The sequence below is a fragment of the Zonotrichia leucophrys genome, chromosome 7 (genome assembly GCF_028769735.1).
Source record: "Zonotrichia leucophrys gambelii isolate GWCS_2022_RI chromosome 7, RI_Zleu_2.0, whole genome shotgun sequence".
In the NCBI taxonomy this organism is placed as follows: domain Eukaryota; kingdom Metazoa; phylum Chordata; class Aves; order Passeriformes; family Passerellidae; genus Zonotrichia; species Zonotrichia leucophrys.
The window spans coordinates 9,912,317-9,928,355 of record NC_088177.1 but is presented as its reverse complement, the minus strand read 5'-3'; the positions used below and the strand labels follow the sequence as shown (position 1 = coordinate 9,928,355).

Genomic DNA, 16,039 nt, shown 5'->3' with positions numbered 1-16,039 from the left:
GATACTAAACTATAGAGAAAGAATACAGACAGAAGGCTCGAAAAGAATGAGGAATTGATAATTTAACTCCAAGTTCTCAGAAGGTTGATTTATTATTTTATTATATTAAAGAATGCTATACTAAAACTATTCTAAAGAAAGAGAAAGGATACAGACAGAAGGCTAGAAAAGAATGAGGAATTGAAAATTTCACTACATGTTCTTAGAAGGCTGATTTATTATTTTATTATATTTAAGAATGCTATACTAAAACTATACTAAACTATAAAGAAAGAATACAGACAGAGGGCTAGAAAACAATGAGGAATTGAGAATTTGACTCCATGTTCTCATCGGGCTTATATTATTATATTATATTACATTACATTATATTATATTATGTTGTGTAGTGTCGTGTCATATCATATTACTAAAACTATGCTAAAGAAAGAGAAAGGATACAGGCAGAAGGCTAGAAAAGAATGAGGAATTGAGAATTTGACTCCATGTTCTCAGAAGACTTATATTATATTATATTACTCTATACTAAAACTATACTAAAGAAAGAGAAAGGATACAGACAGAAGGCTAGAAAAGAATAAGGAATTGAGAATTTGACAACATGTTCTCAGAAGGCTGATTTATTATTATGCTATGTTATATTTATATGTTATATGATATTATATTATGCTGTACTAAAACTATACTAAAGAAAGAGAAAGGATACAGACAGAAGGCTAGGAAAGAATGAGGAATTGAGAATTTGACTCCATGTTCTCAGAAGGCAGATATTATATTATATTATATTATATTATATTATATTATATTATATTATATTATATTATATTATATTATATTATATTATATTATGCTATACTAAAACTCTACTAAAGAAAGAGAAAGGATACATCAGAAGGCTTAACAGGAATGGTGATAAAAACTCGTGACTGACTCCTCAGAGTCCAACACAGCTGATGATGATTGGCCATTAAGTAAGAACAATTCACACGTTTGGATAAACAATCTCCGGACCACATTCCGGAGCAGCAAACACAGGAGAAGCTGAATCTTCTCAGCTTCCCAGGAGAACATCCTGGGCAGAGAGGATTTTCCAGAAAAGATCACGGTGACACTCTTGGACCCCGAGACATGGGGAAAGCCGCACCCACCCGTTCATCCGTTCGTCTGTCTGTCTGTCTGTCCGCCCATCCACCCCAGCGTGGGAAGGGCGGTTGGAAGGACGGGGTATGGCCCCGGTGACAGCAGCCTGTCGCCGTCTCGCCTGGCTGCCAGAGCTTAGCCCCGGTGTCGGGTCTAAGGTTCACTGCTCCGCGCTGCCTCTCTCACCTTTGGCACCTTGCCGGGGCCGGCGCTTTCGCTTTTGGCCGCTCCCGGCACGGAGGGGCTGCGACACACGCATGTTTGTCACCCTGGCACACGGAGCGGGCACAGCGAGCCTTCGGCAAGGTAAAGGCATCCTCCGCTCGGGAGTTCCCCGCCGGGCAGGGAATCACCCACCCTCTCCAAGGTGCCTTTCCCAGGATGGGAAAGGAACCCTCCCATCCTCTCGGCGCAGCCCCGGCACGGTCCGCAGTGACTCCTGCCCAGGAGGAGAGGTTTTGGGAAGCTCTGTGTGCTACCCCCATCCTCCCAGAGCTGCTGGGTCTCTGGGCAGTCCCGTTTATTGCAGCTTTGCTTCCCTTCGTGGTTAATGATCCTCGTTCCCTTCCCCTTCACTCTGAGGGGAGCTGCTGCTTCTGGGAGATCAGCGCTGTATAAATCTAATATTTACACATTGTGTCTTTGGAAATCTAATATTTACACATGGTGTCTTTGCAGTTGGGATTGCTGTCTCCCCTGGTAGCCCTGGCTTAAGTGAATTTTCTGAGTGGCCACTCTCTTATTTAAGCCAGAGCTTAAGCAGGTGGGAGGAGGATCCCAAAAGCAGAGGAGAGCTTTGAGCTGGATGCTGCAACTTAACTGGGGAGGTAGGTGCATGACCACTATCTTGTATGTGTTGAGGGGGAAAGGTTAAGTATCTAAATCTGAAAGAACCTGAAATACTGTGTCCAAAACCTGCAGGGTTAAACACTGCAGACTTACACAGTTAAGTGTTGAAGTCCTGTAATTTTTCTGAGGTGCTTAGTAACTTTTGTTCTGGTTCACCCTTGCACCCCTTTGCAGAAACTCAGAAAATGGCTTTAATGATGTCTGGTACCTAGAAAAGCTTATACCAGAGTTAGACATCATTACACTTGAACAACACTGATTTCCCAGGGAGCTAAACAGGATTTTAAATAAGACTTCTCAGGGACTCCATCCCCAAAGGCATGCCTGACTTTTCTTCTATTACTGCTTTCCTTTGGAAATAAAAGGCTTATCCCCTGACAACAAATACACCAGGATCCCTCCAGCCCAGGTGAAAGATGCTGAACACAATTTCCTGGGTGCAGCAATGTTCAATCCTCTGCTAGGAAGTGAGAAATTATTGGTGTTGTGGCTGTTTGGGAACTCACCTTCATGACAAGTGTAGGATCAAGCAATCCTAACCCTAATACTTGCTGCCAAACACAGCTGCCACAAAATATTAAGCTGTACCTGAAGACTAAATCCCCCAGCAGGGTTTTTACAGCTGATTGAAGAGAAACTGGATCTGAGCAGGTGGAGTTTTCCCTGCCCCTCAGTGTGGCCTCTTGGCACAAGGAGGGGACCTGCACCACCTCAGCTGCTGCTCCCCAAATTGATGATTTTAGATATCTGGATGCTTTCCCCACAGTCCCTCATCCAGGAAATGCAGGGTTTTACTCTGTATTCTGCTTTTCCAACAAAAAAAGAGCCCAAAGCCCCCACCATTTCCCCCTAAATCCTGTTTTCCATCGAATCAGAACAAAGCCACTTGTTTTGCTTCCTTCAGGTGGGAAGGGAGCCTCACCCTCTGCCTCCTAACACGGGGGAAAAAATTGTTTCAAGCGAGCTTTGGCAAAACTCAGTGCAATAAATCTCAGGTGGGTTTTGTTCCAGCATCAACCCACCTTTCTAAGGGTGAACAGAGAGCAGCAGAGGGAAATGATGAGAAACTGTGTTTAATACAGACAGCCTTGGGTAGTTTTCAAGCAGCTTCCTGTTTCCTTAGAGAGTTTTATGGCTAATTACTGACAATAACTGCCCAGAATGGATGGCAGTCTTGTTTCCAGCCTCCAGAGAGGCCAATGTATGTAATCAATACCTTAAGGAGCACAATCATGCTGTGCCACAGGGCTTATCTTCTTCCTGCTTGAAAAATATGACTAACTAGCTGTTCTGCACAACCTAAAATCCTGCTCTTCATCACAGGGCTGCATGAGCTGGGGGAGATGATGTTGCTTGTGTTTTTTGAGGGGATTAAAGCCTGTCTCACCCAGCAGAAAAACTGCTTGGATCTAAAGACCCAGACCTGGGTTCAGCCAAGGGAACGCTCTTAATGACAAGCCTTAATGAAGAATCAAAGGTCTGGAGCCTGCCAGATTGCAGGGGGAGGACAGGAAAAATAAAGGAGGCACGTGGGATGAGCAGCTCGCAGGAACAAGGGGCTTTTGTCAGGGGAGGGAACTGCAGGGAGCAGAGAGGGAATTGCAGGGAGCAGGGAACTGCAGGGAGCTGTAGGAAGGGAATTGCAGGAACTGCAGGGAGGGAACTGCAGGAGCTGCAGGAAAGGAATTGCAGAGAGCAGAGAACTGTAGGAACTGCGGGAAGGGGATTGCAGGGAGCTGCAGGGAGCAGAGAATTGCAGGAGCTGCAGGGAGGGAATTGCAGGGAGCAGAGAACTGTAGGAACTGCAGGAAGGGAATTGCAGGGAGCAGAGAATTGCAGGAGCTGCAGGGAGGGAGTTGCAGAAGCTTCAGGGAGCTGCAGGAAGGGAACTGCAGGAACTCCACTGGTGTCTTTGAAAAGGTCCTTCTTGCTTCCACAGCCAAATCCCAGAAGCCCAGGTAAAAATTGCACCAATTCTTCGTCACAAATCTTGCAGATCCCTGCTGTCTGCCCCACCGGGGTTTTATTCCACGTGGAGGGAATGCTCCCCACTCCAGCAGAGCTCAGCCCAGCACCCCGTGCACTTCCCTCTGTCCTTTATAAGCGTCCACATGGGCTGAGTGTTTGTGGAGGAGGAGCTCTGTGAGGAGGAACCAGGGCAGAGCAGGGCAAAGTGTGCTTTGCTGCCCTGCTCGGGCACTTCCCACCCGGCAGTGGCACCTCCCTGGCCCAGGGCTGGGAGCAGGGGACACCCGTGTCACCCGGGAGGGCTCCCACCGACCGAGGCTCTGCAGCAGCTCTCTTCAGTCAGGTTTGAGGCCATCCCCGTTGCTGGGTCCGTGTTTCCTGCCGTCCCTGGGCACGGCAGGGCGGTGTGTCACACTCTGGGGTGGCATGGGGGTGGCACTCCAGGGGCTTGGCTGGTTCTGGGGGTCTTCAGCTTTTGCCACCCGCTTTGTGCGCAGGGCTGCTCACTCCTGAGGCTCTCCTGATGGAACTCCTAGCCGGGATAATAAATGTGGGATATCAGCCTAAGGAGTCCGGGGAAGGAGGTGTCCTGGAGAGCAGCGCACAGCCAGAAGAGTTTCCCTCTGCTGGGAAATTCCTCCAGCTCTTTCCTAAAGGAGATGCACCAATCTACTTGCCTACATCCAAGGAGGCCTCTGGCATCAGGTTTCCTCCTAAACGTCTCCACCTTCTGGTCGTAGCTGACATGCTTTGATGCATTAAATGTGCATCTTGCGGTGTTATTAACGATTTTGATTTTATTCCAGCCTATTTCAGAATTTCCGGTCAGGAGCTGCTGCAGGAGGCCGAGCCGATCCTGGGATCGCTCCTTGAGCAGAGCTGGTTTCCTTGCAGGACATGGCACAGCCAGTGACACCGGAGGGGCCCCATGTCTCCCACATGTACAAGGTGGTGCTGCTGGGCAGCATGTCCGTGGGCAAGTCCAGCCTGGCCTACAGATACGTGAGGAACGACTTCAGGGAGCTGCTGCCCACCGTGGGATGTGAGTGAGGGGCTCCATGACTCCGGACAAGACACCAAGCCTGGTGTGCTTCCCTGCAGAGGGGTGGGATGCAGGAGAGCTCCTTGCTCCATCCTGCACTGGCACAGACCCACTTTGGTGCAGGTTCACCCAAAAGCCAGATCCTCACGGTGTTTAGAGGGGTCCCAGGATGAGGGGAGAGATGAGAATCTTGACTCCACACTTCAGAAGGCTGATTTATTATTTTTTGATATATATTATATTAAAATAAAATTATATACCAAAACTATACTGAAAGAATAGAAGAAAAGATTTCATCAGAAGGCCAGCAAGGAAAGGAATGGAATGATAAAATCTTGTGACTGACCAGAGAGTCCGAGCCAGCTGACTGTGATTGGCCATTAATTACAAACAACCACATGAGACCAATCACAGACTCACCTGTTGCATTCCACAGCAGCAGATAATCAATGTTTACATTTTGGTCCTGAGGCCTCTCAGCTTCTCAGGAGAAAAAAAATCCTGTTAAAGGGATTTTTCAGAAAATATCATGGCTACGCTACCCCTTCACGTCTCTGCATTTCCAGGCCACCCAAGCAAAGCCACATCCACATCACACAGCTCTGGCTTTGTGCTGCTTTTCAGAGGCAGGTGAGCAGCAGAATTATGAGTAAACTGTGCAGCCCATCTGCTCTCTGCATGCTGTGCTGCCTTCCCAGCTATTCAGGCGCCCCAGGAGGGTCTCTTAGAAAGGTTTGGAATAAAGATCACCTGGTTTCAATTCCTGCAGCACCTAGACTTTATAGAAATTCATTTTATGAGATGCACCTGGGTTTTGCCTTCAGCAGGTACAGAGGCTGTGATCCCACCTCCAGCTGGTGGAGCAAAGTGGAGCTTCTTCTCCTGGACCAGCCATCTGCTCTCTGAGGGAAAGGATGGAGGCTCCCCTCCAGTGGGAGCCCTTTCCATGGATATTCCCATTCACAGCTCTGACCCACCAGTGAGGTGGAGCTGTCTCTGTCTGGGGGCATTCTGCAAAGCTCAGAGTTACCCAACATCAAACCTGGGGTCATCCACCCAAATCTGCTGCCAGGAAGGGCCACCTCAGCCTGGTGCCATGGCCACAAGAAGTGGATTCTGTGTGTTATAGCATCATTAATGACCTTCAGGATGGGTTTGTCCTCAGGAAAGGGGATCTGAGCTCCCTGCTCCTGTTCCAAGTGAACACTCACCCTGGATCTTGCCTGCAGGCTCCTTCTTCACACAGATCCTGGAGCTGGACGAGGCCACTGTCAAGTTTGAGATCTGGGACACGGCGGGCCAGGAGAAGTACCAGAGTGTCTGTCACCTCTACTACAGGGATGCCCATGCTGCCCTCATCGTTTATGACATTGCCAACAAGGTAAGGCCCCTGGCAGGACCATGCCACCATGGTTTCTAGTGCCATGAATCCCATCCAAGGGTGATTTATCCCTCAATGTGTTTGAGGGCTGGTGACGTGTTTCCTTGAGAGGGGCAATCAGAACATCCCCACCCTCGCTGGTTTGGTGTGAGACAAAGGGATTAAATCAAAACCTGATCTCTGGGGGGGTTCTGTCTCCATCTCTCCAGGAAACATTCAGCAGAGCAAAGCTGTGGCTGGAGGAGCTGGAGAAGAAATTCCTGCCTGACGAAATCGTGGTTGCTCTGGTGGGCAACAAGACAGACCTTGCTGCTGAGAGAGAGGTCACCACTGAGGTGAGTTGTCACAGACACATTTTATGGAAAATGTTTTCTTTGGGATTTTTTTCTCCTGAGAAGCTGAGAGGCCTCAGAAATGAAATGTAAACAATGATTATCTGCTGCTGTGGAATGCAACAGGTGCATCTGTGATTGGTCTCATGTGGTTGTTTCTAATTAATGGCCAATCACAGTCCAGCTGTCTGGACTGTCTCAGTCACAACCCTTTGTTATAATTCTTTTTGTATTCTTAGCTAGCCTTCTGATGAAATCCTTTCTTCTATTCTTTTAGTATAGTTTTAATATAATATATATCATAAAATAATAAATCATCCTTCTGAAACATGGAGTCAACATTCTCATCTCTTCCCTCGTCCTGAGACCCCTGGGAACACCACAGTGAGTGCCTGGGGTTCCCTCACCACCTCTCACAGAAAACACTGGGACACATCCAGGGAAAATTTCCAGGGAAAATCCAAGCATTTAAGAGGTTTTCAGACACCTCTGAAGTGCCTGGCAATGAAATCCACCACAAAACTGACCCAGAGGGGGCAGGGGAATAACTCTGCTCGTTTCTCTTAGGAGGGGGAAGACTTTGCACGGACAAAAGGCCTCCTGTTCATGGAGACATCTGCAAAATCCAACCACCAGGTGAACGATGTCTTCATGGCTGTAGGTGAGTTGTGGGTTGGCTCTGGGTGGGAGCAGAGGCAGGTGAACCCTGAAAGGCTCAGCCCCTTCGTTGTCACTGAGATCTTCCTCCCAGCCAGCCAGCCCTTAAGGCAGAAGGATGGACACATCCATCCCGAGGTATCCCAGTGTCAGGGAGGGTTTTCAGGCCTTCTCCCAGCACCACAAGGTTATTTTGCATTGGTATCCAGTCTGGGAGGGCAATGGTGTGCCCAGCTCAGCTGTTGCTGCAGGATGGTGCCCTGGGGTGGGACACGGGGTGGCCGTGGCATCCCAACCTCTGGCAGGAGAAAAGAGGGGAAAAGGGAGCTCCCTTTTTGCCTTGTTTCCTCCTAGTGCAAGAGCTCCTGAGGAGGGAGAAAGAGAAAGCACCCAGGCCATCCCCACGTGGGAGCCCCACCGTGGACCTGAGGATGAGCGGGACAAGGTGCTGCAGGAGCTGAGGATGTGACACTGCACCCAGCCCACCTCCAAAGGGGCACAGACAGAGCTCAGAGCTCTGGGACAGCTCAGAGAGGGGCTCAGAGCTGCAGGAACAGCTCAGCCTGGCCACCCTCCCTCTGAAATCCCACCCAGAGCCCACCCTGGCCTGCTACAAGGGGTTTCTTCAACCCTTTAGCTCCATTCTTAGCCGGGAGATAAAGCACAGGGGTTTCCTCCACCAATCTCCCATTTCCAGATTAAAGCACAACCTGCCAGGAGCACTGCCACCAACCCTGACTGATGCCATCCCCCCACCCCTGGCTGTCACCTCCTCCATCTCCCCTTCCCTCTGGAAAGGGAGGGTTTAATTCCCCAAAGCAAAGATCCCGGTGGTTTTACACCCAGGCTGCAAATAAAGAGAATTTTGCCCTAAAGGTGTGTATTTCTTTCCCCTCCCGTCCTGCAGGTCAGCCTGTAGGGAAGCACAGGAAGCCTGGGGGTGGCAGGGACCAGGGCCAGTGCTTTCCTCACCCCACCCACCCCATTGCAGGGCTCACAGCCCATCTTTGGGGGCAATCACTGAGCCAGAATGGGGCCAAACCCAACGTGTGGTGTCACTGTGCCTTGCATTTACGCTGTGGGAGCTCCCCTTGGCTGGAAGAGGAGCAAAACCCACCTGTGCCCTCTGCAGAGGCAGCAGCACCCACCCTGCCTGCAGGGCAGTGATCCCTGAGGTTTTGGGGCACGGCAGTGGGGTGGACAGAGCATCGCTTCACCCCTAGGAGTTTCTGACCCCACAGAAATGGGGTGGCTGTTTCTGTCCCCAACTCATGGAAATGAAGGTGTCAGGGTCACCCCTGGGAGCTGGCACGCTCAGGAACTACCCCTGGCAAAGGGGAGCCTCTGTGATTATTTTTGGGGTGTTTCTTGGGATGTTCAGGGATAACCATGAGAGGGAAAAGCTGTCACACCGCCAGGGTGGGCAGGAACCCACGGCACCCATGCAGATGTGGGGGTGAGGTTAGGAACAGAGAGGCTGGCACACGGGGCTGAGCGAGCAGGGATTTTATTGCCAGCCGGGCTCAGGGGCTCGGCTCCAGCCGGGCAGGAGCAGCGCAGCCCCGCAGAGCAGCCCCGGGCCCGCCCAGCGCCCGCCGCCGCCCGAAGCGCCCCACGGGCCGGATCCCGCGGCCCGTGTACCACGAGGGATCGATGTCCGGGGCTGCGGGGAAAGCCGAGAGACCCTCAGGGGGCTGGGTGGTGGGGAAGGGGCCTTGCGCCCACCATTGAAGGGGATGGGAGCAGCAGGGAAGGGGGATGAGGAGTATACAGTGGCAGCAGCTCCTCACCCCCCAAATGGAGCTGAGCAGGGGGGTGGTGGGATGGGTCCCTTACTCATGTTCTCCTTACTCCTGATCTCCACGGAGCGCTCCAGGACGCGGCCGTGCGTGGCGGGCAGGCTCAGGCAGAGCAGCAGCAGCCACAGGAGGCAGGCGGCGCCCAGCTTCATCCCCAGCCTCATCCCCAGCACGCTGTGACCTGGCTGTGGAGGCTCCTGAGCCCTGCTGAAGGCTCCGATGTCACTGCAGGAGAGAAGGGATGTGGCTGAGGATCAGCGGCAAAGGGCTTGGTGGGACAGCAGCAGAACAAATCCAGGGGTTTTGCTGGAGCTCTGGGGAAAATATCACCACCAAACATGAGCTGCACAAACCTCGTGGTCATGGAAATAGGATTTGGTCCTAGCCTGGTGCCTTAAGTCAGGCCTGATCTTCTCAGGGACTAAAGCTGTGAGAGCCCAGAGCCCAAGGGATGGGGACCAGCACCAAAATCCAGCTGTGGCTGCAGAGCCATGGATGATGGATGGACGGACGGACGGACGGACGGACGGATGGATGGATGGATGGATGGAGACCACCTCTGCCCCCTTGGCACCCAGCCCTACCCGCGGCTGCTGCAGTGACAGCCTGGGGACAAACACCCTGTGCCACCCTTCAGGGCACCGAGGCGCTGAGCAGGGCGGGCTGGGCGAGGGGCTGGGTCTCTGCAGCCGCCCAAACCAGGGAGCAGGGCAGGGCAGCCAAGAGGAGGAGCCGGGCGAGGCAGGACACGGCGGGGCTGCTCCATTTCCAGCCACTTTTGCAAGGAAAAGTTCTCAGCGCTCCGTGGAGCTCAGATGTGCTGCAACCACCAACTTGTGAACCTCCCCATCCCCGCCAGCCGGCTGGACAGACGGAGAGGCAAAGCAGACAGACACACGGAGAGGCAAAGCAGGCTCGGCAATCACCGAGAGCATCACGGCAGGCAGAGGGAAGGAGGAAAGCGTCGCTGCCGATCGCACTTACCGGGGCGGCGAGGGCGAGCAGAGGTGTCCGCTCCGTGCCTCTGAGCCGGGGCCGGCGCTCTGAGCCGGGGTCCTCCCGCTCGCTGCTTTTATGGCCGGGCTGCTGCTGATGTCAGAGGCGAACCCCGAGCCGGGGCATCTCCCCTCCCTCGCCGCTCTCCCCTCTCATCGAATCAGCACAGGCATGTCGGTGAGTCAGGAGGGAGCAGCGTTTTAGCTGGAGCTGGCTCAGGGAGGTGCATTGGGGATTTGTTAATTAATGCCCTACCTCCACGCGGGGTTATTCGGGACAAGGGGAAGTTTTCTTCTGCCGTGGTCGGTGTATGCTGCTGCCCTGAACGCTGGAGGGAACAGTGCAATTCCACCGCGGGATTCACACCGGTACCACCACCCCTTCCCCTCCATCCCCCCAAAAATTTTTCTTTAGGGAAAGTAGAACACTAAATACAGACACCAGGGGAAGGCGCTGGCAGGAACGGGCTTGTTCCCCAAGTCCCCACCTTCCCTGCCCCCCACTCCCACTTTAAACGGATTTTAAAGATTTCTGATGTTTATGCTGCTGGATGTGATGCTGGAGGAGCCAGCGTGAGGGTCTGTCCAAGCAGACAGAATGGGACATCCCAAAACAGGGACATCTCTGTGCTGGCAGGACTGTGCAGGCACTGTCACCAGCAGGGAAAGGGCTCTGTCATCTCACCCTTGTGGGGTGGCTTTGCCCTGGGGCAGAGCTCCAAATGGGGCAGTGCCAGCTCCCCTGCCTGAGCACGGTCCGTGCTGGGCACAGCTGGCACACAGGGCACTGCCACGGATGTGCAGCAGAGCAGGGACAGGGCTGCAGAGAGTGGAACCTGCCCCAGCCTGGGCTCCAGCCAGGGCAATCCCCACCCTGGGCTCTGCAGGCCTCTCTCCACCCCAGGGCTGCTGATATTTAATACAGGTTTAAAGCTTTAATACAGGTTTAAAGCTTTAATACTAGTTTAAAGCAGCCCCTTCATGCTGTGGGCTTGTGGTTCTTGTGGCTTCAGCTGCTCAGGGTTTCCATGCAAGTTGGAGCCTTTATTTGAAAGCCAGCTCCTCCTCAGCACCAGCCTGGGTGTCCCCTTTGCCCACCCAGTGCACATTTTCAGGCCCACCCTTGGCTTCAGTGCTGCTGGTTCAGCTCCTGCCTGCTCCACCTGGCCAGCCTTGAAGCAAAGAGTGCAACAGGATGGGTAAAGAAATTGTTGGAGCTGCTGGAGCAACTCCAGAAGAGGCCATGGAGATGCTCTGAGGGCTGGGAGAGCTGGGGGTGCTCACCTGGAGGAGAGAAAGCTCTGGGGAGACCTTAGAGCCCTTTTCCTGTGCCTAAAAGGGGCTTCAGGAGAGCTGGAGAGGGATTTGGTATAAGGGATGGAGGGACAGGACACAGGGAATGGCTCCCACTGCCAGAGGGCAGGGATGGATGGGATATAGGGAAGGAATTCTTCCCTATGAGGGTGGGGAGGCCCTCAGAAAATTGTGACTGCCCCTGGATCCCTGGAATTGTCCAAGGCCAGGCTGGACAGAGCTTGGAACAACCTGGAAGGCACCCCTGGCCTTGGCAGGGGGTGTGAGATGGGTTTTGAGGTCCCTTCCAAGCCCAGCCATTCTGGGGTTCCAAGGGAAGGGAAGGGAGCCTTCGCTGGAGTGGGCTGAAAACACAGACACTGGGAGATGGGTGGGTGGTTCTGGACACAGAATTGGCTTTATTGCATGATTTAGTGAACGTTTATTATCATCTCTACACAGGCAAACGGGTCAGGAAACCAGCAAAGAACAAGGTGAGTGGCTACTGAGCGCTGCCTTGGTGGGCACTGCTGAGGTTCCCTGTGGGGATCCCTGCACAGGGTCAGGTGTAGAAGGACTGGAGCCAGGGCTGGAACCAGACAAGCAGGAGATGGGCTGGGGTGAGGGCTGAGCCCTGAGGCCACAAGGGTGGGTGCAAACCCTTTGGTGGAGCTCCTTTTTCCCAGCCCAGGAGCTGCCATCCCAGCAGAGCCCAGGCTGGATGCAGTGAAGCTGCAGTGCCTGGGAGCTTCTGCCACAGCAGAGGGTTTGCACTTACCCTGTTGAGCTTCAGGCCACAAGGATTTCATTTTAAATTAAGAAACTGGATTTGTTTCCAGCTGGGGAGCTCAGACTGTGGACTTGCAATACTCTCTGGGATGACCACAGGAGCAATTCCTAGGCAGTTAGCAGCCTCTACTGTTAGCAAAGCCAAACAAATGTGTTACTTGCATAAGAACTCACCCTACTGCTCCTAATTAAAGTGGTTTTAGCTCAGATGCTCAGGAATTGCCTAAAATGATCCAGCCTGGGTGGCCATGGAGGGGAAGCTCAGCATTGGTCTGACGTCCCTGCTCCAGCTGAGAGTGATCCTCCCCACTTTGCCCACTGGGGAGGGAGGGAAGGAGGAGAGTGGGGGCTGTACAGGACAGGGACAGAACAAAAAAACCTCTTCCAAAGTGACCTGCAAGGGAAAGCAACCTCTGCCCATCCTGCTGCTCTGCTCATGGGAATGGGGCTGGTACTGATCCACTGGGATCAGTGCAGAGCTGAATATTGGAGGCAAACAAACGTCCTGGGGGAGCTGGGGGAGGCTGACACCAAGGGCCCAGGGCTGCTGCAGCCCCCAAAGGGCAGCACAGCCCTGCCCAAGGATGGGGTGGCCCCAAGAGGCCCCACAATGCCATCCCTGGGTGTTTGCATGGCTTGGGGCAAAGAGCAAAAAGCTCACTGGGAGGGGACCAGCACTGCTCTCATCCTGCTTTGCTGCTCAGGGCAGGGAAACAAAGGACATGGCAGGGAATGGGATCAGCATCAGTGTGCGAATCCCAGCACTGGGATGCCTGGATCCCTCTGCTACCTGGGGTACCTGAATCCCTCTTCTACCTGAGGTACCTCAAGGGCATTCCATGCTCACTATCAGCTCCTGTCCCTGTTCTCAGCAGCCTGGAGAGAGCAGGGACAAGCACTGACAGCTTCTGCCAAGGGAGGGCTGTGTCCCTGCCCTGTCCCTGTCCCGAATGTCACACTGACACCCAGCTGCCCCCAAGGAGGTCACTCCTGCTCTGCACCTCTCTGGTTCCCTTGGCTGCCCCAGCACCAAAGAGCTGCCCCAACCCAAGGTCCCATTTCAGCATCCTCCCACAAGAACCCTTGGCCACGTGTCTGCACCCCAGTGCTCTGCTCCTCCTCCCATGGCCTCTGGCTTCCTTTCTGTCCAGGGTTTCAGGGAGAGAGGGGCTCAGGAGAAGGAGGAGGAAGAGTTGCAGGGAAGGCTGTGAGAGGCTTGGCTTTGCTGAGGTCTCGTATCCTCACTGAAACGCAGCAGCAGGGAGGTGCCCTCTCCTCAGGACAGGTGGGTCATCACAGGCTTCTGCGGGGCACAAGAAGGAGAAACCTCAGTGTCCACGCCACCCTGAGCCAGCCCAGCATCCCCTTGTCCCTTTCTAGGAGTGAGGAGTCCCCATCCCACCCCATGGACCATGCAGGGAATTCATTGATGTTCATCCTCTCTGGGGCTGTGACACCCCTGAGCTCAGGGATGGTGCCCGGGCGTTCCTGCCCTCATCAGGCAGCAGGGAGGGAGCTGAGGGCTCCATCAGCTCCAGGAGAACCTGGGGGAGGACACTGCCAGGGGAATCCAGGCCAGCAGCCCTGCCCTGGGCTGGTCCGTACCGCGAAGAGCCGCTCCACCCTCCTGTTCTTGCCGTTGGGGTTCCGCTGCGTCAGTGAGCCGCGGTACGCGGAGTTGCGGTCAAAGGAGTCGTCAAAACCTGCAGGGACAGGGGAGAGGTGGCCAGCAGCTCCTCACCCACCCCACCAGAGCTTTCAGCCACCACCAAGTCACTTGGGATTCACCAATCCCCCACTGGCTGCGGGTTTGGGTTCATCCCAGCACTCCTCTCTCTGGGATGGGAGCGCTTTGGTAAGGAGGAGACAGAGCTGCTGCTGCTCAGCTCTCTAGTGTTGCAGACATCTTGTATGAAAAATCCTTTCTTCAGGATTTTTTCTCCTGAGAAGCTTCAAGAACAAAATGTAAGCATTGTTTATCTGCTGCTGTGGAATGCAACAGGTGGATCTGTGATTAGTCTATGTTAGATGTTTGTCAGTAATGGCCAATCACAGCCCAGCTGGCTTGGATTCAGAGTCCAAGCCACAAACCTTTATTATCATTCTTTGCTATTCTATTCTTAGCTAGCCTTCTGATGAAACCTTTTCTTCTATTCTTTTAGTATAGTTTTAATGTAATATATATCATAAAATAATAAATCAAGCATAATGAAACATGGAGTCAGATCCTCATCTCTTCCCTCATCCTCGGACCCCTGTGAGCACCATCACACTCCAGAGCTCTGTGTGAGCTGGGCCAGCCTTCCCACACTCTGCTCTGGTGGTGCAACAAAACCCCAGCCTGGGAAAGGCTCTCAGCTCTCCCTGCCCCAGCCTTGAGACTCTCTTGCCCTGTTCATTCATCTCCTCTCCTCTTCATCTCTTGAGACTCTCTTGCCCTGTTCATTCATCTCCTCTCCTCTTCATCTCTTGAGACTCTCTTGGCCTGTTCATTCATCTCCTCTTCCACCAGCTGGACCTTTACCTGCCTGCCCTTTGCAGGAAGGAGAGCAGACGATTCCTGAGGAGGATGAGGACAAGGGACCTTTCCACCAGCCAGCACTGGGAACAGCACTGATAATTGTCTGTGTGAATGGGGGAAATGCTGCTCTGCCTCTGCAATAAATGATCCTTCCCCCCTTCACTCCCTTCATCTCCCGGTATCTGGAAGGAGAGCCACTCTTTCTGCCTTTAAGCTTGTGAGGAGAGATAAGAGAGAAATAGAAAAGTAATTTCCTAATGGGTCTCGCTGATGTTGATCAGAATGAAGCATTTCCAGTGACTGTCCCCCCACCACACCAGCAGCTGGGCCAAGTTTCAGGTCACCATCCACTCTGAAGCTCTCCCAAGCTGCTCTTTGTCCAGAGCTGGGCCCTGGAGGGATTCTTGGCCCCAGGCTGAGTCAGGTGGGCAGCAGGGCCAAGATTCACAGAGTCATGGAATGGTTTGGGTTGAGAGGAACTTGAAATCCCCTCTTGTTCCACCCCCTGCCATGGGCAGGGACACCTTCCACTGTCCCAGGTTGCTCCAAGCCCCATCCAGCCTGGCCTGGAGCACTGCCAGGGGTGGGGCACACCATCCAGGGAAGGATTCCTTCCCCAAGGTGGCCAAGCAAGGGAGGAATTGCTGTCAGAAGAGGGGATGGGCTGAGGAGAGGCTTTGAGACCCAGCAGCCCAGGGGATGAAGGCACTGTGGTGTCTCCCTGGACCATGGGGTGGCTGCAGACAATTCCTGGTTCTTGGAGCACTCAGCCACCTCAGCCTGACCTCTGCTCTGCCCTCACTGCCCATGAGCACAGGGAAGGGGACTCCACTGCAGGCACACAGCACAGGGAGGATGCAGAGGAGGAGAAAGAGGGAGCAGCACCCCCAAAGCCCAGCCCAGCCCCAGAGAGTCCCCATCTCCCAGGGGCAGGGCCCTGCTCCTTACTGGTGATTTCCAGGGGGCTGTTGAACTTCCTCCTGAACCTCTGCAGCCCGGGCATTGCCTGCAAGAGAAGGAGAGCAGCCTGCTGTGGGCAAGGGCTGGGAGGGCAGGGGTCTCCATGAGGCCACTGCTCTCTCTGATGGCAGCCCCCTGGCTGTGCCACAGCCTGTGACTGACACACACTCACTTTAATGTCATCCAGAGACTCCCCAGGGCTGCTGCTGGCAGGAGCAGGAGAATGGAGACAGGCAGCCTGTGGACAGAGGGAGGCAGAGGTGTCTCTGGGGCTGCAGGAGGAGGAGGCAGACACCTCAGAGCACCAGGCAGC

General features: G+C 53.5%; 3 protein-coding genes across 14 annotated transcripts in view; 1 reads left to right on the top strand and 2 right to left on the bottom strand.

Annotated features, from left to right (window-relative positions):
- Positions 1-1,062: 1,062 nt before the first annotated feature.
- RAB17 (RAB17, member RAS oncogene family) lies at positions 1,063-8,244 on the top strand. Of its 9 annotated transcripts, none has more exons than XM_064718162.1 (7): positions 1,064-1,446; positions 1,893-1,967; positions 4,852-4,999; positions 6,229-6,380; positions 6,590-6,715; positions 7,280-7,373; positions 7,724-8,244. In XM_064718162.1, the coding sequence occupies exons 3-7, from the start codon at positions 4,855-4,857 to the stop codon at positions 7,828-7,830; spliced, it is 624 nt and encodes a 207-aa protein (XP_064574232.1). In that variant the 5' UTR covers positions 1,064-1,446; positions 1,893-1,967; positions 4,852-4,854; the 3' UTR covers positions 7,831-8,244. The 9 variants fall into 9 exon arrangements, with proteins under 9 accessions (XP_064574235.1, XP_064574232.1, XP_064574231.1 ...); XM_064718161.1 differs by having other exon boundaries at positions 1,819-1,967; XM_064718165.1 differs by lacking the exon at positions 1,893-1,967 and having other exon boundaries at positions 1,063-1,446.
- A 616-nt stretch (positions 8,245-8,860) lies between these two features.
- Positions 8,861-10,195, bottom strand: PRLH (prolactin releasing hormone). 2 transcript variants are annotated; one of them, XM_064718971.1, is made up of 3 exons: positions 10,153-10,195; positions 9,206-9,393; positions 8,861-9,032 (listed from the first exon to the last, which is right to left on the bottom strand). In XM_064718971.1, exons 2-3 carry the CDS (start codon positions 9,330-9,332, stop codon positions 8,893-8,895), a joined length of 267 nt encoding a protein of 88 aa, XP_064575041.1. In that variant the 5' UTR covers positions 9,333-9,393; positions 10,153-10,195; the 3' UTR covers positions 8,861-8,892. The 2 variants fall into 2 exon arrangements, with proteins under 2 accessions (XP_064575041.1, XP_064575042.1); XM_064718972.1 differs by having other exon boundaries at positions 9,221-9,393.
- A 1,653-nt stretch (positions 10,196-11,848) lies between these two features.
- The window catches only part of MLPH (melanophilin), a 28,847-nt gene continuing 24,656 nt past the window's right edge, over positions 11,849-16,039 (bottom strand). For all 3 annotated transcript variants that reach the window (XM_064718032.1, XM_064718034.1, XM_064718033.1), the window contains 4 exons: positions 15,899-15,964; positions 15,715-15,772; positions 13,851-13,948; positions 11,849-13,548 (listed from right to left, as the gene is read on the bottom strand). In XM_064718032.1, the coding sequence (XP_064574102.1) occupies positions 13,522-13,548; positions 13,851-13,948; positions 15,715-15,772; positions 15,899-15,964 (249 nt within the window). In that variant the 3' untranslated portion in view covers positions 11,849-13,521. The remainder of the gene's footprint in view (positions 13,549-13,850; positions 13,949-15,714; positions 15,773-15,898; positions 15,965-16,039) is intronic.

Coding starts and splice junctions, on each gene's coding strand:
- PRLH (XM_064718971.1), bottom strand. CDS start 9,332: ATGAGGCTGGGGATGAAGCTGGGCGCCGCCTGCCTCCTGTGGCTGCTG. Junction 9,033..9,205: donor CAGGAGTAAGGAGAACATGA/GTAAGGGACCCA, acceptor CTTTCCCCGCAG/CCCCGGACATCGATCCCTCG.
- RAB17 (XM_064718160.1), top strand. CDS start 5,946: ATGGATATTCCCATTCACAGCTCTGACCCACCAGTGAGGTGGAGCTGT. Junction 6,381..6,589: donor TTTATGACATTGCCAACAAG/GTAAGGCCCCTG, acceptor CCATCTCTCCAG/GAAACATTCAGCAGAGCAAA. Junction 7,374..7,723: donor CGATGTCTTCATGGCTGTAG/GTGAGTTGTGGG, acceptor GTTTCCTCCTAG/TGCAAGAGCTCCTGAGGAGG.